This window comes from Hypanus sabinus, chromosome 2 (genome assembly GCF_030144855.1).
Source record: "Hypanus sabinus isolate sHypSab1 chromosome 2, sHypSab1.hap1, whole genome shotgun sequence".
Classification (NCBI taxonomy): domain Eukaryota; kingdom Metazoa; phylum Chordata; class Chondrichthyes; order Myliobatiformes; family Dasyatidae; genus Hypanus; species Hypanus sabinus.
Genome location: NC_082707.1, coordinates 39,257,927 through 39,283,797, shown reverse-complemented (window position 1 = coordinate 39,283,797; position 25,871 = coordinate 39,257,927). Strand labels below are relative to the sequence as shown.

General features: G+C 40.4%; 1 protein-coding gene across 9 annotated transcripts in view; it reads right to left on the bottom strand.

The window, feature by feature from the left end:
• LOC132377866 (protein HEG-like) overlaps positions 1-25,871 on the bottom strand; it is an 80,612-nt gene that overhangs the window by 30,255 nt on the left and 24,486 nt on the right. For 3 of the 9 annotated variants that reach the window (XM_059944306.1, XM_059944315.1, XM_059944357.1), the window contains exons 2-5: positions 8,934-9,134; positions 5,900-6,103; positions 2,488-2,655; positions 2,101-2,214 (exon numbers count right to left, since the gene is read on the bottom strand). In XM_059944306.1, the coding sequence (XP_059800289.1) occupies positions 2,101-2,214; positions 2,488-2,655; positions 5,900-6,103; positions 8,934-9,134 (687 nt within the window). Of the gene's footprint in view, positions 1-2,100; positions 2,215-2,487; positions 2,656-5,899; positions 6,123-8,933; positions 9,135-25,871 lie in introns of all 9 variants that reach the window. The other 6 variants (XM_059944331.1, XM_059944347.1, XM_059944311.1 and 3 more) reach the window with 5 other exon arrangements.

Genomic DNA, 25,871 nt, shown 5'->3' with positions numbered 1-25,871 from the left:
TGTGAAATAATAATGTATCAATGTGCAATAATAATGTACGAAACAATAAAACAGAGACTATTATACTATGATGTGTGTTTTCCTGTTGCATAGGGATGAACTGCTGCATTTGCTTATAGGAAAGATTTTCTGTAACAAAGGTTGAGTGAAGATGTCAGTAACTGCTGTGTTTGCTGTGCTTATAGTGAAGACTGGTGTGGTAGCTGATGATTGTGAAGTGTTGTAGATGTCTCAGTATTGTGATTTATTCCAGAAGCAATTGACGTAATTGCAAAAATGGGAAGTATATTTAGTCTTTGGTTCTAACTTTTGAAATAACCTACTTATGCAGTTTGACAAATGCTGTATAATAACGAGAAAAGAAGTACAAATTTCTGAACAACGTGTTATTCGATACCAGCAGTTCCAGTGTGGGTCAGTTCTGATTCAAAGCAGAGATAATATAATGCCTTATCTCAGAAGCTAAGCAACCAGTTCAATCCGTTCAAGTCACTGGTGAAGCAAGAGGGTGTCTCTGTTGCTGAATCTGTGTTTATATAGCTACTTGATTAAATTAGAAAATTATTGCAGTGATATTATAATTTATGAATTAATGCCCTGTCAGAGGAGGCATAGCAATGGGAAGAAATTCCACAGACAAGTCAACACAGATGTTGTTACAAAGCAATATTGCTGACATTGCACACAACACAATGACCCAGAAGCAGTAAGTATTTCTTTCAGGTTGCTGCTGTCTATCACCTAGTCCAGGCATCGGCAAACTACGGCCCGCGGGCCATATGCGGCCCGTTAAGCTTTTTAATCCGGCCCGCAGAACTTGATGAAATTATATTAATAAACCTTGTTAAAGTTTTTTCCCCGCAATTCTGGCGTTTTCCCAATAGATGACGCACTCTATATACATTTGTGGTGACCCATTTCCTGGCACATCCGAACTGGCTCACAATTAGCCAGCATTCCGACTAAGGGAGATAGCCTGCGGGGATTTGCGAGCACAGAGCTTTGGAGCCTCTGCACCACAGGGGGCAGGTTGAGGGAGGCTTAAAAGTGAGGCTGGGGATTTCGAATAAAGTTTTTCTCTTCGACTGCAGTTACCGACTCTGTGTCGTAATTTTAGCGCTGCATGTAGCACACCGCTACACATTGACCTTTGTTGAGGTGCAGCGTATTACTCCACATTTGCGCTTTACTCTTTGTTCGGCTCGACCTATTTGTGTGAACAGGCGTTCAGCGTCATGAACATCAACAAAGCCAGCCACAGATCCAAGTTAACTGACCAACACCTCAGATCCATCCTGAGAATCGCCACAACAAAACTAAATCCAGACTTTGATGCGCTGGCTAAAAAGGGAGACCAACAACACTGTTCCCACTGAAATTAAAAATAAGTTTCTTCGTTGTGTTATGTAAAAAATGCATTTGAAAATATTTTTTTCAATAAGCCTTACATGTTACATGTCATTTCTGTTAAGTGATGGACATGAGTAGTGCGCAGGTGCACGTACGTTCTCAAAATAAAAAATGCGCTCCAGATCAAATAACGCGCTCCGCATACTGGCGCGCTGTCACTGTTCTGTCTTTGTGCTGGTCATTGTTGAGTTTTGGCACAGGGGACAATTGAATAAGAAGGAGCAGGACAAGTAGACCTGCATCTCCTACCGTTTTTGAAATAAAGACAGTCAGGAGGAGAGTGATGATGATAATATCTTGAAGGATAACAGAATTTTCAGTGCTTTAAAATAATAACTGTTACTATTAAAAAAAGCTGTAATTTATTCATTTAATTTTCAGTGTTTTAAAAGTCATTTCAATAAATAGCTAAATACCATGGGTCTTCAAAGACAGATATTTTGTTGTAATGCATTTGTTCATTTTCAATTGAAATTAAAGCACATGTTTTCTCCATATCCCATGATATTTTATTTTCTCTTATGAGGTGTATTACCAAAACACTCTGTCCATCTGCTCCTGGTCTGGCCCCCCCTGTCAAATTTTAGAACCCTTTGTGGCCCACAAGTCAAAAAGTTTGCCCACCCCTGACCTAGTCAATGCTTTTCCCAGGAACAGTCAGAAGGTGATGCCTGAAGAAAATTTACTTACTGCTTGCCGATGACAGTGAGGTAACTGTTGATGCTTCGGCTCTGTCTGTAGATTCAGTAGTTGATGTCTGATCGGTGCTCCCTGTAGATGTTGAGTCTGCTGTACTATTTGTTCCTGGTGTTGATGTAAAGACAAGGGCAGTAGACACTAATTATACAGGCATAGACAATGTGACATCAGTAGAATTTGTAGAAAGAACTGTTGAGGTTGCTATGGCTGCCTAATATAACCTTTGTGATAACTAAGGCTCATTCATATTGTCTCTTTGATAGAGTTTATTGTGACCATTCAGGATGAGCTGCTTTAGTGTATCCTGAATTCTGGCATCACTAACATAACAGCATAACCAATGCAAAATGGCCATTGAAGCCATTGTCTGATACTCACCAGGTTCTTTCGCAGTGGAACTGACAGCCATTATAGATGTTGTGGATTCACCTGTTAAAGCTTGAGTGGACATGTCAGGAAATATTGGAATCACTGTGTTTGTTATTCTCAAAACAGCTGTTGTAGATGTCTCAGTGTTAGAATTCATTCTAGGAGCTGTTGTTTCAGCTGCATAAACAAGTCATATTCAATCTTGGAATGCAGTATAACCTTGAAAATAATCTAGTTGCTCAGAGTGTAACAATGAGAAATAAACACCAATACTGAGGAAACATGGAGCCATATTATGTTTTTTTTTCATTATTGACAGTGACATTGTCCAATGTCATTGGAAACTAAGCAATTAAAATGGAGTTGCTCACCAGGGCAATGAGGAAAATGAGTACAGGAGATGGTATGTTATGTTGAAGTTGTATAAGACATTGCTGAGGCAGAATATGGAGAATTATTGCAGTTGTTGTCCCCTATCTACAAGATAGACATGGATAAGCTAGAAAGAGTGCAGAGAAAATTTAGACGAATGTTGCCATTACTTGAGAACCTGAGTTCTAAGGAAAAAATGCCCAGGCTAGAACTTTATTCCCTGGGGCAGAAGAGACTGAGGTGAGATCTTACAGATGAATACAAAATTATGGGGTATACTGATTTAATTTAGAGATATGGCACAAACAAGGTTCTTTTGTCCCAAAGTGCCCGTGCTGCCCAAATACATGTGATCAATAACCTATCAAACCATGCGTCTTTAGAATGAGGGATGATGAAATTGGAACACCTGGAGGAAACCCCATGATGATGAGCCAATTTCACTGGTATGTCTTGAGACAGTGGAAGGAAACAGGAGCAGCTGGAAGAAACCCATGTGTACATGGGAAAATAGTAGAAATCTTCTTACAGAGCACAGCAGAAATTAACTCCGACCTCTGATGCATTGAGGTGCAATAACATAATGCTAGCTGGTCTACCACCATGTCACCTATGGGTGAATGAGTGCAGGCTTCTTTGCCTCAAGTTGGGGAGACGAGAACTAAGGAACGCAGATACAAAGTGAAAGGTGAAACACAAATATCTAACCAATGTGCCTTTGTATACCAGCAGTCCAAGTGTGGGGTCATTTTTGGGTATGAGACACAGCTAGTGCATTACTCAGAAACTAAATACCCATTTCAATTCTTTCCAGTTGCTGGTGGGGAAAGAGGATGACTGCTGTATCAGAGTCTATTTGATCAAAGTAACAGAGTGATATGATAATTATTGCATTTTTGACAGTGATATTGCCCAATATCGTTGGAAACTTAGCAATAAAAATGGAATTGTTCATAGCGATTGACTCTGAGGTTAAGAAGGCATCTGGGCATTGGCCTTCGTCAATCGTAGGATTGAGTTTAAGAGCTGAGAGGTAATGTTACAACTACATAGGACCCTGGTCAAACCCCACTTGGAGTACTGTGCTCATTTCTGGTTGCCTCACTCCAGGAAGGATGTGGAAACTATAGAAAGGGTGCAGAGGAGATTTACAAGGATGTTGCCTGGATTGGGGAGCATCCCTTATGAGAACAACCTTTTCTCCCTGGAGAGACGGAGGATGAGAGGTGAACTGATAGAGGTGTATAAGATGATGAGAGGCATTGATTGTATGGATAGTCAGAGGCTTTTTCCCAGGGCTGAAATGGTAAGCATGAGAGGGTACAGTTTTAAGGTGCTTGGAAGTAGGTACAGAGGAGATGTTAGGGGTAGGTTTTTTATGCAGAGAGTGGTGAGTGCGTGGAGTGGGCTGTCAGCGATGGTGGTGGAGGTGGATACGACAGGGTCTTTTAAGAGACTCCTGGATCGGAACAAGGAGCTTAGAAAAATAGAGGGCTATGGGTAACATGTTCGGCACAACTTTGTGGGTCAAAGGACCTGTATTGTGCTGTAGGTTTTCTGTGATTCTTTTCTTACTAGGGCATTGAGTACTGCAGTTGGGATGTAATGCTGAAGTTGTATTAGACATTGGTGAGGCCGAATATGGAGTATTGTTGTTGTTGCTGTTACCTATCTACAAGAAAACTATCAATGCTAAAAAGATTGCAGAAAAACTTCAGAAGGATGTTGCCATGACTTGAGAATTTGAGATCTAAGGAAAAGTTGACCAGGTAAGAATTTTATTCCCTGGAGCGGAGGAGAATGAAGTGAGATCTTAAAGATACATACAAAATTATGGGGTATGCTTATTTACTTTAGAATTTAATTTAGAGATATATCACAGTAACAAGACCCGTCTGTCCCAAAGAGACCGTACTGTCTAAGTACAGTCATGTGATTAATAACTTAATAAACCGTCTGTCTTTAGAATGTCTTTAAGACTGGCCTAATCATCAGGACAATTTAACCGGTACATCTTGAGACTGTGGGAGGAAACAAGAGTAGCTGGAAGAAACCCATGTGGACACAGGAAAATCGTACAAAACTTCTTACAGAGCAAACCAGAAATGAACTCTGACCTCTGATGCGTTGAGGTGCAATAATGTTATGCTAACTGGTCTGTCACTGTGTCACATATGGGTGAACGAGTGCAGGCTTTCCCCCCTCAGGTTGGGGAGATGAGAACCAGAGATCACAGATACAAAGTGAAAGGTGAAATATTTAAGGGGATTGATGCAAACTACTTCAATCAGAGGGCGGTGCAAGAGTGGAATGAGGTGGCAATATAATTATGCAGCTCCAATTATACCATTGAAGAGAAGTTTGGATGGGTAGGTGCATGCGAAGGTACAATGTTCTATAGTTTCTGTACAGGTAGATAAGACTAGGCAGAAAACCAAGTTGGCATGTAGGAGATTGGCCACAGGACCCGTTTCTGTGCTATCGTGCACTTCAACTCTGTCTTATTCCATTAGTAAGTTCAGCATAAGCAATATTGCTGATCACTTATATAACGATTAATGAAGGTCTGAGAATTAATATTTATACTCGATTGTACCTAAGTATTACCTAGTCAATGAGTACTTAAGGGAACAGTCAGCAGATGATGCCTGAAAAAAGTTTGCTTACTGCTTGCAGAAGACATTAAGATAATTGATGATGTTCTGGCTGAACCTGTAGGTTCATTTGTAGATGTCTGATTGGTGCTTTCTGTAGATGTTGACTCTGCTGTACTGCTTGTTCCTGACATTGTCATAAAGACAGGAGCAGTAGACATTAATTATACAGTCATAGACAATGAGACATCAGAAGAAGGTGAGAAGGAACTGTTGAGGTTGCTCAATCTAAGATAACATTTTTGAGTACTAATGCTCAATCATATTGTCTCTTTGATAGAGTTTATCGTGACCATACAGGATGTGCTGCTTGAGTGTATCCTAAATTCAGGCAACACTAAGATAACAGCATAACCAGTGCAAAATGGCTATTGTAGCCATTGTCTGATACTCACCAGGTTCTGTTGCTGTGGAATTGACAGCCATTGTCGATGTTGTGGATTCAGCTGTTAAAGTTTGAGTGGACGTGTCAGTAGCCTTTGGTATCACCATGCTTGTATTTCTCAAAGTATTTGTGAAGATTAGTGATGTAGTAATTGATTGTAGTGGTGTTGTAGATGTCTCATTGTTAGGATTCATTCCAGGAGATGTTGCTGCAGCTGCATCAATGACAGTGTACTGCGTATGTTAATCAAAATGGCTTCTTTGTTTGTTAAAAGTAAAAATGCTTCTATGTTATGCTAACTGGAGAGAGAGAGTGCTTATCTTGCAGAGCACTCTCGAAGCTTCTCGAAGCTTGTTTGGGGTATAATTGCTGATAACGTGGGATTGTATTCATTTGTTAACATTGGGTTAGATGTTATTTTCTCTTGTGGATCTGTGAGCTGGGATTGTGCAGACTTTCGAGAGTCGGGGAGAAGACCGCGAGGATGGTGGACAGGTGCGGCACTGCTGGTCAATCACCGAAGGTAGTCCCAGGTGCGCGGATTGTGGAGGTCAGAGAAGATCGAAGAGTGATTGGAGGATTTGATGGTTGAGCTCCAACGATGTGCACTAATTTACTGAACTCTGATAAGTTTTGGTGCCTTTTTCTTTATTTTCTTTCCCTTCATATATATTGTATTGTTATCAATCACTTGGCTCTAGTAAGATTTATAAAGTGTATTCTGTAAACGTACCTGGTGTGCGCTTGATATTGTGTGTGCAGGTTTGTATTAGCGTGTATTTCACAGCATCCATGTAGACAGGAGGCGTGGTTTGGCGGGTGGTCGGATTTTCCCCTAGACATACACCAGCCGGTCGTGTAAGCATTACAACAGGGATTTTCACTCTTGGAATGAAATCTGGGAAATGATCTACTTAACTCAGAGAGCAACAATGGGAATAAACACAAATGTCTAACCAATGTACCTTTCTATAGCAACAGTCCAAGTGTGGGGTCATTTTTGGGTATGTGACACAGCTAGTGCATTACTCAGAAACTAAATACCCATTTCAATCCTTTCCAGTTGCTGTTGGAGGAAGAGGATGACTCTGCTGTATGACAGTCTATTTGATCAAAATAGTCAAGTCAAGTCAAGTCAACTTTTATTGTCATTTCGACCATAACTGCTGGTACAGTGCATAGTAAAAATGAGACAATGTTTTACGGGACCATGGTTTACATGACACAGTACAAAAAACTAGATTGAACTATGTAATTAAAAAAATACAGAGAAAGCTATACTAGACTACAGACCTACACTGGACTGCATAGAGTGCACTAAAACAGTGCAGGCATTACAGTAAATAATAAACAGGACAGTAGGGCAAGGTGTCCATCCAGGCTTCAGGTATTGAGGAGTCTGATAGCTTGGGGGAAGAAACTGTTATGTAGTCTGGTCGTGAGAGCCCGAATGCTTTGGAGCCTTTTCCCAGACAGCAGGAGGGAGAAGAGATTGTATGAGGGGTGCATGGGGTCCCTCATAATGCTGTTTCCTTTGCGGATGCAGTGTGTAGTGTAAATGTCCGTGATGGCGGGAAGAGAGACCCCAATGATCTTCTCAGCTGACCTCACTGTCCGCTGCAGGGTCTTGCGATTCGAAAATAACAGAGCAAAATGAGAATTTTTGCAGTATTGACAGTGATTTCTCCAATATCATTGGAAATTTCACAATAAATATGGAATTGTTCATAGGGATTGAGTACTAGGGCATGGAGTACAGGAGCTGGGATGTTACTTTGAATTTGTATTAGACATTGGTGAGGCCGAATATGCAGTACTGTTGTAGTTGTTGTAGACTATCTACAAGAAAACTATCAATGCTAGAAAGATTGCAGAAAAACTTCAGAAGGCTCTTGCCATGATCTGAGAACCTGAGTTCTAAGAAAAAGTTGACCAGGTTAGAATTTATTCCCTGGAGCAGAAGAGAATGAGGTGGGATCTTATAGATATATACAAAATTATGGGGTATACAGATTTAATTTAGAATTTAATTTAACAATAACAATTAATATCACAGTAACAAGGCCCTTTTGTCCCAAAGAGACCATACTGCCTAAATACACTCATGTGACTAATAACCTAATAAGCCGTCTGTCTTTAGAATGTGGGTTGAAATCAGACCACCTGGAGGAAACCCCAGCATCTTACAGAGAGTACCAGAATGTGTAAACTTTATTTTGTAATTTATTTCAGGATACAGCATTGAATGGGCCCTTCTGACCCAATGTGCTTCAATGCTTAGCAATATCAATGTGTAATGAAAGGTGAAATGTTTAAGGGGTTTGGTGCGAACTACTTCAATCAGAGGGCATTGCGGGAGTCGAATGAGGTGGCAGTATAATTGTTAATGCGGCTCCAATTATACCATTGAAGAGAAGTTTGGATGGGTATGTGGATGCGAAGGTACAATGTTCTATAGTTTCTGTACAGGTAGATAAGACCGGGCAGAATACCAGGTTGGCATGTAGGAGACGTGTTGGCCAAAGGACCTGTTTTTGTGCTATCGTGCTCTTTGACTCTGCCTTATTCCATTAGTAAGTTCAGTATTGCTGATCACCCACAGTCAATATTTTCTTATGGGAAGTCAGCAGATGACTGCTTACTGCTTGCTGATGATGTCGAGGTAATTGCTGACGTTCTGGTTGAACCTGTGGGTTCATTTGTTGATGTCAGATCGGTGCTTACGTATGTTAGATGTTGACTCTGCTGTACTGCTTGTTCCTGACATTGTTGTAAAGACAGGGGCAGTAGACACTAATTACACAGGCATAGACAATGTGACATCAGAAGAAGATTAGAAGGAATTCTTCTTATGAGAGGTTCTTATTGCTACTTAATATGATATTTGTGAGTACTAGTGCTCAATCGTATTGTCTCTATGACAGAGTTTATCATTACCACACAGGATGAGCTGCTTTACAGTATCTTAAATTCTGGCATCACTAAGAAAATACTGTCATGTAACCAGTGCAAAATGGCTGTTGAGGCCATTATTTGATACTCACTAGTTTCTGTTGTGGAATTGACAGCCATTGTTGATGTTGTGGATTCACCTGTTAAAGATTGAGTGGACGTGTTAGTAGCTGTTTGTGTCATGATGTTTGTTATTTCTGGAGTAGCTGTAATGATTTGTGATATAATTGTTGATTGTAGAGGTGTTGTAGATGTCTCAGTTTCTGTACTTCTTTCAGCAGCTGTAGTTGCATCTGCATAAATGAAAGGGAATTTCAATTGGGGAACGCGGTGGGGAAATACTGTGCTTAAAGATACAGAATGATCGCAGTCCCTTTTGGTAAAGAGCCCGTACTGCCCAGATAGACACATGTGATCAATAACCTACTCAGCTGTACGTCTTCCGAATGTGGGAGGAAACTGAAGCCCATGGAGAAAACCTCCTCATCTTGGGCAGACTGTAGAAACCCTTTATAGACGGCTACACAGTTTAAAAAAAATAATTAATAATTTTTTTTTGGGATGCAGCATTGAACAGGCCAGTCACTGCCCAGGACCCACATATTTAATGCTAGCCTAATCATGAGGACAATTTAACCGGTACATATTTGGACTGTGGGAGAAACAGGAGCACCAGGAGGAAACTCAGGTACACCTGGGATGATCGTACAATACTTCTTACAGAAGAGACCAGAAATGAACTCTGAACTTTGGTGACCTGAGCTGTAATAACATCACGGTCTGTGCTGTGCTACTGTGGTATTTGTGGGTGACGCATGCAGGCTTTCTCCCCCAGACAAGGTCAGACAAAGGCTAGAGATCACAGATATGAAGAGTAAGGTGAAAGAAATGAAAAGGATATTCAGTCTTATAAGTAATATGGGAAATAACTTACTTACTCAGAGTGTTACAATGAGAAGTAAAGCACAGATTTTGAACCAACATGTCTTCCTATACCAACAGATCAAGTGTGGAGTCAGATGTGATTGTAAGGCACAGATAATGCTAAGCATCCAGTTCAATCCTTTCCCATTGCTGGTAGAGCAAGAGGATATCTGCTGAATCACAGGTTATTTGATAAAAATAGAAATATAAAGGAGTGATACTATGATTTTTGCATTAATGACGGTGACATTCTCCAATGTCATTAGAAACTAAGCAAAAAAAAAAGAATTGTTTCTAGGGATTAAGTACTAGGGCATTGAGTACAGGAGTTAGGATGTTGTGTTGAAGTTGTATAAAACACTGGTGAGGCTGAATATGGTGTATTATTGCAGTTGGTGTCATATATCCACAGGGAAAATATCAATAAGCTAGAAGGAGTCAGAGAAAATTTAGAAGGATGTTGCCATGACGAGAGAACCTGAGTTATAAGAAAAAGTTGACTAGGTTAGAACTTTATTCTCTGGACTGGAAGAGAAGAGGTGAGATCTTTTAGAAAATATGAAGTATAGATAATTAATTTAGAGATACAACATGGTATCCATTCCAAAGGCCTGTTTCACTAGGCTAATCATTAGGACAATTTACCATGACCAATTCACCTTCTAACCAGTACATCTTTGAACTGTCGGAGGAAACTAGAGCATCTGGTATGACCACATTAATGGGGTTGTATTAAAGACTACCCAATAGTCAACGAGAATTGGAGGAGCAAATCTGCAGAGAAATAGCAGACAACTGCAGGAAACATAAAGTTGTGATACTAGGGGATTTTAATCTTCCACATATTGGTTGGGACTCCCATACTGTTAAAGGTCTAGATGGGTTATAGTTTGTCAAATATGTTCAGGAAAGTTTTCTAAATCAATACATAGAGGTACTGACTAGAGAGGATGCAATATTAGATCTCCTATTAGAAAACAAGTTAGGACAGGTGACGGAAGTGTGTGTAGGGGAACACTTTGGTTCCAGTGATCATAACACTATTAGTTTCAACTTGATCGTGGATGAAGATAGATTTTGGTCTTCTGGTTGATGTTCTAAACTGGAAAAAGGCTAAATTTGAAGAAATGAGAAAGGATCTAAAAAACATGGATTGGGGCAGGTTGTTCTCTGGCAAGGATGTCGTTGGTAAGTGGGAGAGCTTCAAAGGAGAAATTTTGAGAGTGCAGAGTTTGTATGTTCCTGTCAGGATTAAAGGCAAAGTGAATAAGAATAAGGAACCTTGGGTTCTCTGGGGATATTGGAACTCTGATAAAGAAGAAGAGAGAGATGTATGACATGTATAGGAAACAGGGAGCAAATAAGGTACTTGAGGAGTATAAAAAGAGCAAAAAAAATGCTTAAGAAAGAAGACATGAGGTAGCTTTAGCAGTCAAGGTGAAGGATAATCCAATGAGCTTCTACAGTATATTAAGAGCAAAAGGATAGTAAGGGATAAAATTGGGCCTCTTGAAGATCAGCGTGGTCAGCTATGTATGGAACCAAAAGAAATGGGGGAGATCTTAAATGAGTTTTTTGTGTTTGTATTTAGTAAGGAAACTGGCATGGAGTCAATGGAAATAAGGCAAACAAGTAGTGAGTTCATGGAACATATACAGATTAAAGAGGAGGAGGTGCTTGCTATCTTGAGGCAAATGAGAGTAGATAAATTTCCAGGACCTGACAGGGTATTCTCTTGGACCTTGAAGGAGACTTGTGTTGAAATTGCAGGGGCCCTGGCAGATACATTTAAAATGTCCATATCTACAGGTGAGGTGTCACAGGATTGGAGGATAGCTCATGTTGTTCCGTTGTTTAAAAAAGGCTCTAAAAGTAATCCAGGAAATTATAGGCTGGTAAATTTGACATCGACAGTAGGTAAATTATTGGAAGGAGTACTAAGAGATAGGATCTACAAGTATTTAGATAGACAGGGACTTATTAGGGAGAGTTGACATGGCTTTGTGCGTGGTAGGCCATGTTTAACAAATGTATTAGGGTTTTTTGAGGGGGTTACCAGGAAAGTGGATGAAAGGAAGGCAGTGGAAGTTGTCTACGTGGACTTCAGTAAGGCCTTTGACAAGGTCCTGCATGGGAGGTTAGTTAGGAAGATTCATTCGCTAGGTATACACGGTGAGGTCGTAAATTGGATTAGACATTGGCTCAACGGGAGAAGTCAGAGATTGGTAGTGGAGGATTGCTTGCAAGGCTTGCATGCTGTAATGGGCTACTAAATGAAGTCAGGCAGCATTGCTGGCAACAACACAACCCACCCTGATGAGTTCTTTTCAAATAGAAGACGGATGAAACAACATCCACCCCTATGGATTCCGATGCACCTGCACCAGTGGTCACCACTGCAGATGTTAGATGAACCTTCCTGGGAGTGAATCCGCAGAATATGACTGTCGGATAGAGCCTTCAGAACCCGTGTGGTTCAGCTGTTGGAAATTCTTGCAGACACATTTAGCCTCACCCTACTGCAATATGAGTACGGCTGTAGGGTGCAGTATGTTCCCCTGTCTACAGCAGTGGTGCTGATCAAGAGGCTGTAGGGTCCAGTATGTTCCCCTGTCTACAGCAGTGGTGCTGATCGAGAGGCTGTAGGGTGCGGTATGTTCCCCTGTCTACAGCAGTGGTGCTGATCGAGAGGCTGTAGGGTGCGGTATGTTCCCCTGTCTACAGCAGTGGTGCTGATCGAGAGGCTGTAGGGTGCGGTATGTTCCCCTGTCTACAGCAGTGGTGCTGATCGAGAGGCTGTAGGGTGCGGTATGTTCCCCTGCCTACAGCAGTGGTGCTGCTTTGGAGTTGGCTGAGAACATCAAGATCTTCAGTGTAACTATCACCAACCCAGGGCTGAAATGACAAGCATGAGAGGGCACAGTTCTAAGGTGCTTGGAAGTAGGTACAGAGGAGATGTCAGGGGTAAGTTTTTTACGCAGAGAGTGGTGAGTGCGTGGAATGGGCTGCTGGTGAAGGTGATGGAGGCGGATTTGACCGGTCTTTTAAGAGACTCCTGGATAGGTATATGGAGCTTAGAAAAATAGAGGACTATGGGTAATTTCTGAAGTAAGGACATGTTTGGCACAGCTTCGTGGGCCAAAGGGCCTTTATTGTGCTGTAGGTTTTCTATGTTGCTAATTTGTCCTGAGGCATGAGCAGTTGCTTAAAAGCATAGCAGCACCTCTATTCCTCACGCTATTAAGGAAACTCAGCCTGTCCCTACCGACTCTAATATTTACACATGCTCTATAGAAGACATTCTATCTGGATGTATCACAGCTATTCAAGTGAGTCAAGTCAAGTCAAGTCAAGTTTATTGTCATTTAACTTACATGTATATAACGTATTTAACCATATAATGTATATAGAAATGAGACATGTTTCTCTAAACCAGGGTGTAAAGCATTATACACACAACACACATAACACACAATAACTTATGAAGGTAAAGATCTGCAGATGAATCACACATAAATAACAAACTAAAGTGCATTCATATTAAATATCATAAGGTAAGGAACAGATTAACCAGTGACACTTCAAGTAAGATGTGGCTGGGAGTTCAGAAGCCTAATGTCCTAGTGGAAGAAACTGTTTCCCATCCTGACCATTCTTGTTTCTATGCATCGTAGTCTCCTGCCTGATGGTAGAAAGTCAAAGAGGATGCTGGATGGATGGGTGAGATCCTTAACAATGTGTATGTAGCACTCCAGATAAATGACCCCGATGGATGGTAGGGAGACCCTTATGATCCTCTCAACTGTCCTCACAGTCCTTTGTAGGGACTTCCGGTCTGATGCACGACTGCTCCTATACCAGATGGAGATGCAGCTTGTCAGGACGCTCTCAATGGTTCTCCAGTAAAATGCAGTTAAGATGGGGGTTGGGAGCCTTGTTTCCCTTAATCTTCTTAGAAAGTGGAGGTGCTGCTGTGCCTTATTCAGGGACCATATATTAAGGGACCAGGTGAAGTCATCCATGTGTTGGATTAGGATATAGAATTGTTATTTTTATTGTAGTTCCCCCTCCCCCCATAACCTTCCTATGCTTGCTTGTATTTGTACATAATCACCTATAAACAGTTGAACTTTCAGTAATTATGGTATGGCAGCTTCGATATTTTTCTAGAAATGTTTTCATTTTCAGTAGCAGGTGACCCGCTACTTGTATCTGGTTATTTTATAGTTTCACTGTTATCTCTGGTCTGAGTATGAGATGATCACACTGCTTTTTCCTTTGTCTTTTCTTTGTTCTCTCATCTCTCTCATTTGTTCTCTTCTCTTGTAACACTTAATAAAACGGCTATAAGGAAAAAGTTTAATGCTTCATTCTTGACTTTCGAAGCACCTGTGGATTGAAAAAGCATCAGGATTCAACGTCTCCCAAATCCTTACTCTGAAAGACAGCTGTGAGCCTCAGCCCCATCTCACAGTGTGTGTGTACTGTTGGAGTTCAGTAACCTCGCATATTCCAACATTCCTTGGGTTGTTCTTATTTTTTGCAGAAGGATGTGAAGTATAATTTCAGGTGCTAAAAAACTAACCAGCAGGCGGGCAAGGAGACAGCATTACTGAGACAACAACTAACAGGAGTCGGGCTGAGATGTCGACTCTTTTCTCCACTGATGCTGCCTGGCCTGCTGAGTTCCTCCAGTATTTTGTGCATTTGTCCTGCCTGTCCTTACTTCTCACATTCTACTTCTCCCTCATCTCACAGTATTTTCTGCTACATATGTAAAAGAAGACACCTTTCATTTTCCCTGTCTTTGAGAATCTTTTTAACCTTGGGAGGGGTGTCTAAAGCAAGTGGCAATAGTAATAAAGATGACGTTGGGGGATCAGAGGGGATCTGAGAGGGATTTTAGTTTTACACAGAAAATGGCTGGAATCGGGAACACACTGACTGTGAGTGTGGTGGTGCAGGCAGGTTTTCACAGATCATGTACAAAGCATCTAGACGAATACAAATTGCTAAGGCATCGATGGCTACAAACCAAATGAGGGTAAATAGGGTCAGTGGGGATAAATACTGTGGTCATCAAGGGCAGGGTGGCTGAAGGACCTGTTTCTGTCCTGTACAAACTTACCCTTGTGTTTTTATACAAATAGCCAAGAACTATAAGTTGTCAAACAAGGTTGATATTAAAAAAGGATCGAGTGCTTTATGGTTCATGTAAGGACACCAGAACATAATATACAAAATAGAAGCAAGCTTTGTGCCCTCTGAGGCTGTTCCCCTGTTCATCAGTCTTGCCTGTTGTTTTAACCTCAGACCATCCTCCAACACTATCTCTTGACACAATTAAAATCTAGAAACTTGGCAATCCGACTGAATGAATTCAATGAATTGGCATACAAGGCCCTCTCAGTTAAAGGATTCTAAAGGTCCACCAACCTCCAATTTAAGATATTTCTCCACATCTCAGTTCTAAGTAGCCTTGCCAATTTTTTTTTTTGAAAAGACTCTGATGCCTGGTTCTAGACTCCTCTCCCCAGACAGCATATTTACTGCATCCATCTGTGAAACCTTGCAAGAACAACATGGCCCAGATGACCTGTATACAATTTAGAATTTGGCTTCATGATCATCAGCACCTTTATTTCCTGAGGAGCATCAAGAAAGCTTACCTCTGTCCAGGATACTGATGGACTTTTATCGCTGTACCATTGAGAGCATACTCACCAACTGCATCTCAGGGTGGGTTGATAATTGTCCCGTATCAGACCGCAAAGCACTCCAGTGGGTGGTGAAAACTGCCCAGTGGATCATTGGCACCATTATTGAGAACATCTACCATAAATGTTGCCTGGGTTGGGCAAAAAGCTTCATCAAGGATGCATCTCACCCTAACTATGGACTTTTTACTCTCCTCCCATCTGGTAGGTGCTACAGGAGCCTCCACTCTCGCACCAGCAGGCTCAGGAAGAGTTTCTTCCCTGAGGCTGTGACTCTGCTGAACCTCACATCACAGCGCTAAGCAGTATTGCACCTATATTGGACTGTCTCAGTACTTTTATATTTGTGTGCTGTAGCACTTTTTATTTGCAGTTATTTTGTAAATAACACTATTCTTTGCATTTCTGGTTAGATGCCAACTGCATTTCATTGGCTTTGTATCTGTATTTGTATTTGTATAGTCACAATGACAATAAAATTGAATCTAATCTAATCTAATCTAATCTAATCATGTGGTGAGACACTGATTATGATTGCTAATGTGCAGACAATTCATTCTGTTGTCAATGGAGGAGACAAATTGTGTGCTGTCCCCTCCAGTGAGAATAAGCAGCCTCTGGAATATCAAAGCAATGGCTCAGACTTCTCGACATTGTGAGAACACAATGACTCTGTTATCACAGAGGGGATAATGGACTGAGTAATGCAAAACTCCTGTACATTATTTTGGAATTCATGAGTCAGCAACAACACGTCATATTGCCCCACAATTGAAACACAAATCCATGCTCTTAAAATGATAACAACTGGGCAGATCACCACTTGAAGGCTCAGAAGAAGATAGTGATCTAGAAGCTTTTAGTCCAACTTATGGGACTGTAGCAGAACCTATTCCACATGCTAATGACCGTGTAGCTACACTGGATTCTGTTAGTCCCAAGTAAAGATACACCAGGCAGCAATAGAAGGTGCCAGAGGGAACTGGACATATCTGATTGCATTTAAAAAAAAACACAAACAGAGCTCTGGAAGAACTCAGTAGCTTGAGCAACACCTGTGGAGTCAAAAGATACACAGTATGTTATTTCAAATTGAGAGCTCTGCATTATGACTGGGAGGGAAGAGGACCGATGCCAGTATACAGCAAAGGGAGGAAGGGGCAAGATAGAGCCTGCTTTGGGAGATCAGATCTGGAGTGCTGGAAGGTGGGGAGATGAAACCATATGGGGGAGCAGAGATGGTGGAGTGGATGAGTATTATGGGAGAAGAAGTCTAGGTAGAAATCTGAGTGTGCGTGGGAGAAGAATACTGGGACGTGGGTTACCTGAAATTGGAAAATTCTATGGTCATGCCTTCATGAGCTGCAAGTTAACCCAAGCAGAATGTGAGATGCTGTTTTCCAGTTTGGGCCTGCCCTCTCTGTAGCAGTGTGGGGTGTAGCTGTGGAAAGGAGAGTTAAAATGAGGTGCAACTGGAAACTTGAGATGACAGTCACCCAGGTTTGAAGAGGTGCAGCTGAGTCTCTACCTCACTTGATAGGTCTGCTTTGGACTGGATAGTGGCGAGGGAGGGGTTAAAGAGACAGGTGCGGCATCTCCTTCTGTTGCCAAGGGAAGTAACACTGAGTTGGGAGGGGTTGATGGGAAGGAATGAGCAGACCAGGGAGTCACACAAAGAGTGGTTACGGTGCTCTTTTCCGTCATTCACATCATTCCCCAATATCTCCCCCAATGCCCCCACCCACCCCCCAATCTGTTTTAGGTTCTACCAGCCCTCATCATATCCCTCCCTCACAGTTTTTCCTCTTCCCTTTTAATTCCAATTTAGGGTCCAGACCCAAAATGTCAAAGTACACCATTTGCCTTCACAGATGCTGCTGAACTCTAAGTTCTTCTGGTGTTTTGATTCTTTTTGCTCCAGATTCCAGCATCTGCAATCTCTTTTGTCTTTTCTACAGTTTTTTGTTGATGGGCAGTTAATTTTGTAATTCATCAGAATAATCCATTCAATTTGATCTGGAATCTACTCAACCCATCCTTTGTGTGTTTTACCTGCAACTTCCAGTAGGGGGAGATAGGAAGACGTAAAGATTAGTGCCCCCATAAATAATACACATGATTCAGTCTCCCTGTCTGCCTTTAATTACAGTGTACTCTCAGGCATCCACATTCCATGGGGATGTGGGTTGCTGGTTGCATGAACATGATGTTGGCTTCTGAATGACTAAAACGATACTTACAATAGTTAGCAGAGGAGGGAGGAGTGTTACAGATTAGTTTGTGTTCATAAGTAATACTGATAAATGAGATGGCAACAGGCAGAAAAAAATCCACCTGCTTTGTCTCGTCGTCTTTCTCCAGCTCTCCCTTTCCACCTTCTCCACATTCTTGTCTTCATCCTTTTTCTGCTTTTGCCCCTCTTCCTGGTGGTCATCAAGCTGGAGCTACATAATGGCAAGGACGTGCAGCACAGAGCAGGCCAAGACACCTGCTGATGGCCGTTTTCATACACACTGCAAAGGTTTTTCAGGCAGCAGAATCCGATTCGGATTCATATTTAGATTTATTTCTCACACGTACAGTGAAATGTGGCACTTGCATTAATAGCCAACACACCCGAGGATGTGCTGGATCATTTCAAATGTCATTAGAAATGGGGATGGTGCCGGAGGATTGGCGTATTGCTCATGTGGCTCCATTGTTTAAAAAGGGTTCTAAGAGTAAACCTAGCAATTAAGTTTGACGTCAGTGATGGGTAAATTAATGGAAAGTATTCTGCTTTGGACTGGATAGTGGCAAGGGAGGGGTTAAAGAGACAGGTGTGGAATCTCCTTCTGTTGCCAAGGAAAGTAACAATGAGTTGGGAGGGGTTGGTGGGAAGTGATGAGCAGACCAGGGAGTCACACAAAGAGTGGTTACGATGTTCTTTTCCCTCATTCACATCATTCCCCAATATCTCCCCCACCCAACCCCAATCTGTTTTAGGTTCTACCAGCCCTCATCATATCCCTCCCTCACAGTCTTTCCTCTTCCCTCTTAATTCCGACGCAGGGTCCCAATATTCTCGTCTACCTGCTGAACTGTGTCTACGCCCACCTGGACAAGCCGGCGAGCACTGCGAGGGTCATGGTTTTTGACTTCTCTAGTGCGTTCAACACCATCCGCCCTGCTCTGCTGGGTGAGAAGCTGACAGTGATGCAGGTGGATGCTTCCCTGGTGTCATGGATTATTGATTACCTGACTGGCAGACCACAGTACGTGCGCTTGCAACACTGTGTGTCAGACAGAGTGGTCAGCAGCACTGGGGCTCCACAGGGGACTGTCCTGTCTTCCTTTCTCTTCACCATCTACACCTCGGACTTCAACTACAACACAGAGTCTTGCCATCATCAGAAGTTTTCTGATGACTGTGCCAAAGTTGGATGCATCAGCAAGGGAGATGAGACTGAGTACAGGGCTACAGTGGGAAACTTTGTCACATGGTGTGAGCAGAATCATCTGCAGCTTAATGTGAAAAAGACTAAGGAGCTGGTGGTGGACTTGAGGAGGGCCAAGGCACTGGTCACCCCTGTTTTCATCCAAAGGGGTCAGTGTGGACATGGTAGAGGATTACAAAGTGGACATAGTGGGGATATGAATTGACAATAAACTGGACTGGTCAAAGAACACTGAGGCTGTCTACAAGAAGGGTCAGAGCCCCCTCTACTTCCTGAGGAGACTGAGGTCCTTTACCATCTGCCGAACGATGCTGAGGATGTTCTACAAGTCTGTGGTGGCTAGTGCTATCATGTTTGCTGTTGTGTGCTGGGGCAGCAGGCTGAGGGTAGCAGATACCAACAGAATCAACAAACTCATTCGTAAGGCCAGGGGTGGAAATGGACTCCCTGACGGTGGTGTCTGAAAAGGGAATGCTGTCCAAGTTGCATGCCATCTTGGACAATGTCTCCCATCCACTCCATAATGTACTGGTTAGGCACAGAAGTACATTCAGCCAGAGACTCATTCCACCGAGATACAATACTGAGAGTCATAGGAAGTCATTCCTGCCTGTGGCCATCAAACTTTACAACTCCTCCCTCAGAGTGTCAGACACTCTGAACCAATAGGCTGGTCCTGGACTTATTTCCACTTGGCATAATTTACTTATTATTATTTAATTATTTCTGGTTTTGTTTTGCTATATTTCTAATCTATTCTTGGTTGGTGCAACTGTAACGAAACTGAATTTCCCTCAGGATCAATAAAGTATGTCTGTCTGTCTGTCTTAGAGATGATATATATAATTATCTGGATAGACAGGGTCTGATTAGGAACAGTCAACATGGATTTGTGCGTGGAAGGTCATGTTTGACAAATCTTATTGAATATTTTGAAGATGTTACGAGGAAAGTTAATGACGGTAAATCAATGGATGTTTTCTAAATGGACTTCAGTAAGGCCTTTGACAAGGTTCCACACGGAAGGTTAGTTAGGAAGGTTCAATCATTAGGTATTAGTATTGAAATAGTAAAATGGATTCAACAGTGGCTGGATAAGTTTAAAGATTTATTAATTCCTCCTTTTATGGAGTTAATATATCAAGCGGAAAGAACGCATAAACTTCCAGAATCTTTTTCAACAGCTATTTTAATAGTATTGCCAAAAAAAGATAGAGACCTTTTAAAACCAGCATCATATAGACCTATTTCTTTATTAAACACCGATTATAAAATAATAGCAAAAATCTTATCTAATAGACTATCTAAATGCTTACCAAAATTAGTGCATATGGATCAAACAGGATTTATCAGAAATAGACAATCGGCAGATAATGTAACCTGGTTATTTAGTATAATCCATTTAGCGCAAAAGAGGGAGGAAATGAGTGTGGCAGTTGCTTTAGATGCAGAAAAAGCATTTGATAGATTGGAATGGGATTTTTTATTTAAGGTATTGGAAAAATATGGATTAGGAACATCATTTATAAAATGGATTAAAACCTTAAATACTAATCCCAAAGCTAAAGTAGTGACAAATGGTCAAATTTCAACATCATTTCAGTTAACAAGATCAACTAGGCAAGGTTGCCCATTATCACCTGCTTTGTTTGTGTTGGCAATAGAACCACTAGCTGAATTAATTAGAATGGACCCAGATATTAAGGGTTTCAGAGTTAATCAGGAAGAATACAAGATTAACTTATTTGCTGATGATGTTCTACTTTATTTAAGAGATCCATTACATTCACTACGCAAATTATCTTATAGATTAGAAGAATATGGGAAAATATCGGGTTATAAAATAAATTGGGATAAAAGTGAAATTTTACCTCTTACTAAAGGAGATTATAATCAATGTTGATTAATAACTCAATTTAGATGGCCAGCAAATGCTATAAAATATTTAGGTATAAGAGTTGATAATGACATAAAAAACGTACAAATTAAATTATTTACCACTTTTGAAAAAAATTCAGGAAGATCTTGATAAATGGATGGCATTACCAATAACATTAGTAGGTAGAGTAAATACTATAAAAATGAATATATTCCCTAGACTACAATATTTATTTCAATCATTACCAATACAATTACCCCAGAAGTTTTTTCAAGAGTTAAACAAATATGTGAGGAAATTTCTCTGGAAAGGTAAGATGTCAAGAATATCGTTGGAAAAATTGACATGGAAATTTGAGCTAAGAGGATTACAACTTCCAAATTTTAAGAATTATTATAAAGCAAATCAACTTAGATTTATTGCATCTTTTTTCAAGAAAGATAAACCGGCATGGATTAGAATAGAACTAGATAAATTAGGAGAAAACGTATCAGAAGATTTTATATACAAATGGGAATCTAAATGGATACGGGAAAAGAAAGCATCTCCTATATTAAAACATTTGATTGACTTATGGAATAAGATAAATGTTGATGATGAGACAAAAAATCTTTATTAGCAAAGAGATCTTTAATTCAAAATAGACTTATTCCTTTCACAATGGACAATCAACTTTTATATAATTGGATTCAAAAAGGGATTAGATAAATAGGGAATTGTTTTGAAGGAGGTATATTAATGTCATTTGATCAATTAAAGAATAAATATAAAATATCAAATAACACTTTATTTTGTTACTTTCAATTAAGGGCTTATTTAAGAGAAAAATTAGGTCAAACAATGTTATTGCCGAAACCTAATGAAATAGAAATTTTAATTCAAAAAGGAAATATTAAAAAATTTATATCTTGTATGTCTAATTTGATTCAAAAACAGGCAATTAAACAAGGAGTCCATAAGTCAAGACAAAAATGGGAAAGTGATTTGAATATTAAAATTGAAGAAACAAATTGGTCAAGACTATGTCTTGATAGTATGACAAATACAATAAATGTTCGGTTAAGATTAGTGCAGTATAATTTTCTACATCAATTATATATTACACCACAAAAAATAAATAAATTAAATCCAAACTTATCGGATCAGTGTTTCTGATGTAACCAGGAAACTGGTACTTTTTTACATTCTACATGGTCTTGCTCTAAAATTCAACCTTTTTGGACAAATTTAAGACTTTTACTGGAACAAATTACAGGAACACAATTTCCTCATAATCCAATATTACTCTTATTAGGTGATATTGAAGGGATAAAACCGAAACTCAAACTAAATAAATATCAGAAAGAATCTATAAAAATTGCACTGGCAGTAGCCAAAAAAGCTATTGCAGCTACTTGGAAATCGGATACATATTTAAGTATAGACTCTTGGAAGAAAGAAATCTATGGTTGTATTCCATTAGAAAAAATTACTTATAATTTAAGAGATAAATATGAAACATTGAAAATTTGGAGCCCTTATTTACAAAAGACAGGATTAAATCTATAGATGCTCTGAAGATGAAACAATTGGTTATTTGGGGAAAGAAATAAATATACATATTAAAGTTATTACGAATTCCATGGAGCATGTGGAGATCTTCCAACAACCAGACAATCTTTCTTTCTTTTTTTTCTCTTTCTTTCTCTTTTTTTTCTCTTTCTTTCTCTTTTTTTTCTATAGGGCAGTTAGGGGGGAAGGGTTAAGGGGAGGGGGGAAGGGTTATATACATTTTTTTTTCATACTTCATTTTGTAACTACTTAAAAATGCAATAAAAAAGTTTTAAAAAAAACAGTGGCTGGATAGGAGATGCCAGAGAGTAGTGGTGGATAACTGTGTCAGGTTGGAGGCCGGTGACTAGTGGTGTGCCTCAGGGATCTGTACTGGGTCCAATGTTGTTTGTCATATACATTAATGATCTGGATGATGGGGTGGTAAGTTGGATTAGTAAGTATGCAGATGATACTAGGATAGATGGCGTTGTGGATAATGAAGTAGGTTTTCAAAGCTTGCAGAGAGATTTAGGCCAGTTAGAAGAGTGGGCTGAACGATGGCAGATGGAGTTTAATGCTGATAAGTGTGAGGTGCTACATTTTGGTAGGAATAATCCAAATAGGACATACATGGTAAATGGTAGGGCATTGAAGAATGCAGTAGAACAGAGTGATCTAGGAATAATGGTGCATAGTTCCCTGAAGGTGGAATCTTATGTGGATAGGGTGGTGAAGATAGCTTTTGGTATGCTGGCTTTTATAAATCAGAGTATTGAGTATAGGAGTTGGGATGTAATGTTAAAATTGTACAAGGCATTGGTGAGGCCGAATTTGGAGTATTGTGTACTGTTCTGGTCACCAAATTAAGGAAAGATGTCAACAAAATAGAGGGAGTATGGAGAAGATTTACTAGAATGTTACCTGGGTATCTGCACCCAAGTTACAGAGAAAGGTTGAACAAGTTAGGTCTTTTTTCTTTGGAGCATAGAGGGTTCAGGGGGGACTTGATAGAGGTATTTAAAATTATGAGGGGGATAGATAGAGTTGACGTGGATAGGCTTTTTCCATTGAGAGTAGGGGAGATTCAAATAAGAGGACATGAGTTGAGAGTTAAGGCGCAAAAGTTTAAGGGTAACACGGGGGGGAACTTCTTTACTCAGAGAGTGGTAGCTGTGTGGAACGAGCTTCCAGTAGAAGGGGTAGAGGCAGGTTCGATTTTGTCATTTAAAAAAAAAATTGGATAGGTATATGGACAGGAAAGGAATGGAGGGTTATGGGCTGAGTGCAGGTAGGTGGGACTAGGTGAGAGTAAGCGTTCGGCACGGACTAGAAGGGCCGAGAAGTCCTGTTTTTGTGCTGTAATTGTTATATGGTTATAGCCTGCAAGTATCGCCACACATTCTAGCGCCAAGATAGCATGCTCACAATGCTCAGTAAAGCAATACAGAACACAACAAACTAAAAACAGCAAAAGCAAGGCAAGCCCCTATCCTTCCTCTCACCCACCCACAGACACGAACAGTCCCCCAGCTCCAGGACAGGCCTCCGTGCTTCCAGTCTCCAGTCTCCTGCTCACACAGGTATCTGATCCTGAGACCCTCTGATCTGGGACAGCCTGATATCCATGGATGGTGAAAGTTCATACGTCAAAGTAAATTTATCATCAAAATACATATAGCTTACCATATACAACCCAGAGATTCATCTTCTTGCAGGAATTCACAGTAAATACAATAGAATTAATAAAAGACTATATTCAAGAGGATGGAAAAACAACCATTGTGCAAAAGACAACAAACCAAGCAAATACAGAAAGAAAAAAATAAGCAATAGCTATTGAGCGTCTGAGATGAAAAGTACTTGCTGATGTTGAATGGAAGGTTGTCGTTAGAACCCAACGAGTTGACCTATTTCATTCCTGTTTGCCTTATCACTGACATTGACATTGGTCCTGGCAGAAAGATGACAGCTCCTCTCCCTGTCAATTCTAATTTAACATTACTAGTCAGTAAAGGATGTTAGAAAAGGGGTATTGAATCCTTCATTTTCATAAAGGTAGCAAGGGATTCAAGAAAAATGATGAGGCCTGATCTCATCCAGGTAGACTTCAAGTCTGAAATTGGCCTATTTTATGCTAACTCAATGTTTCATCTGTCTGTCATCAGTGATAAACAAGTAAAGACAGCACCTTCAGAAGAATAAAGTCACCCACTCTGGCATACCACACAGCTCCTCATTCAAGATCCACATACCCAGAATTCCATAGCTCAGGTTTTTCAGCTTATTGGTAAAAGTGTTTGAAGCAATGACAAACTTCATAAATTAACAACCATGCACAGACTATGAGTGAGAAACTCCAATACTTTGAGATTGGGCATTGCAGTAGAATTTTTATAATGTAAAATGTACCGTTCAGTAGCTAGGCCAAATCTGGAATTGGGAGGAAGGGAAGGCCAGCCAGAGGCAAGAGGATAAGTAATGGGTCACTGAGGTAGGCACTGAGGCTAGCTCGAGAAGTAGAGGTCTTCATGAGGGCATCGGGATTACTGGTTGAGAGACATGAGCTAATCAGGTATTTAGATAGGGTACAGGATTAAGGCTACAGGAAATCAAAAGTCATGGCATTATGGCAGCCTAAAAGTTTAGACTCTTCAAGTGGACGAGCCATGAATGACTGTAGATGTCAAGGATTGTAGTGAGGAGAGGTCAGTATCATATGATGGGCCTGGTGTTTGTGAAGGATTTGTTTACACATGTCCCAATCCAGTGCTACTTTAATAAAACATATCTGACAGAAGTGTTCAATGCTGAGTACTCTTGGGACAATGTAGTCCAAACTTTTCTATAATGTTCCAAACCTGTTGAATGGATTATCATCTTGTACGAAATTAGCATAGAAGTTGTATCAGCAATGCCAATCTGACACAACACAACCCAGCATCAACCATTATTGCATTTACTTTGACTAATGTCAAATTTCGATTGCATTTTGCTGAAAACAATTTTCCATATGGTTGACTTTCTGCTTTCCCATGCTTTCAGTAATGATTAATGATCATCAAAAATCTGATCGCTGCACATGTACACATGCACCTACTGTGAAGTAATAAAGTGGCCATTGAGTGTAAGTCTGTGTACTTCTGTTGCTGTAGCCCATGCACTTCAAGGTTCAATGTGTTGTGAATTCAAAGATGCTCTGCTGCACACTACTGTTGTAACGTGTGGTTATTTGAGAGTCAGCTTGAACCACTCTGGCCATTCTCCTCTGACTCTCATTAATAAGGTGTCTTCACCCACAGAACTGCCTCTCATGGATGCTTTTTGTTCCTTGCTCTATTCTCTGCAAACTCTAGAGATTATTGTGTGTGAAAATACCAGGAGATCAGCAATTTATAAGATATTCAAACTACCCCATATGGATTCAGCAATCATTCCATGGTCAAAGTAACTTAGATCAGGTTTTTTCCATTCTGATGTTTGATATGAACAACAAGTGAACCATTTGACCATGCATTGAGTTGCTGCCTCATGATTGGCTGA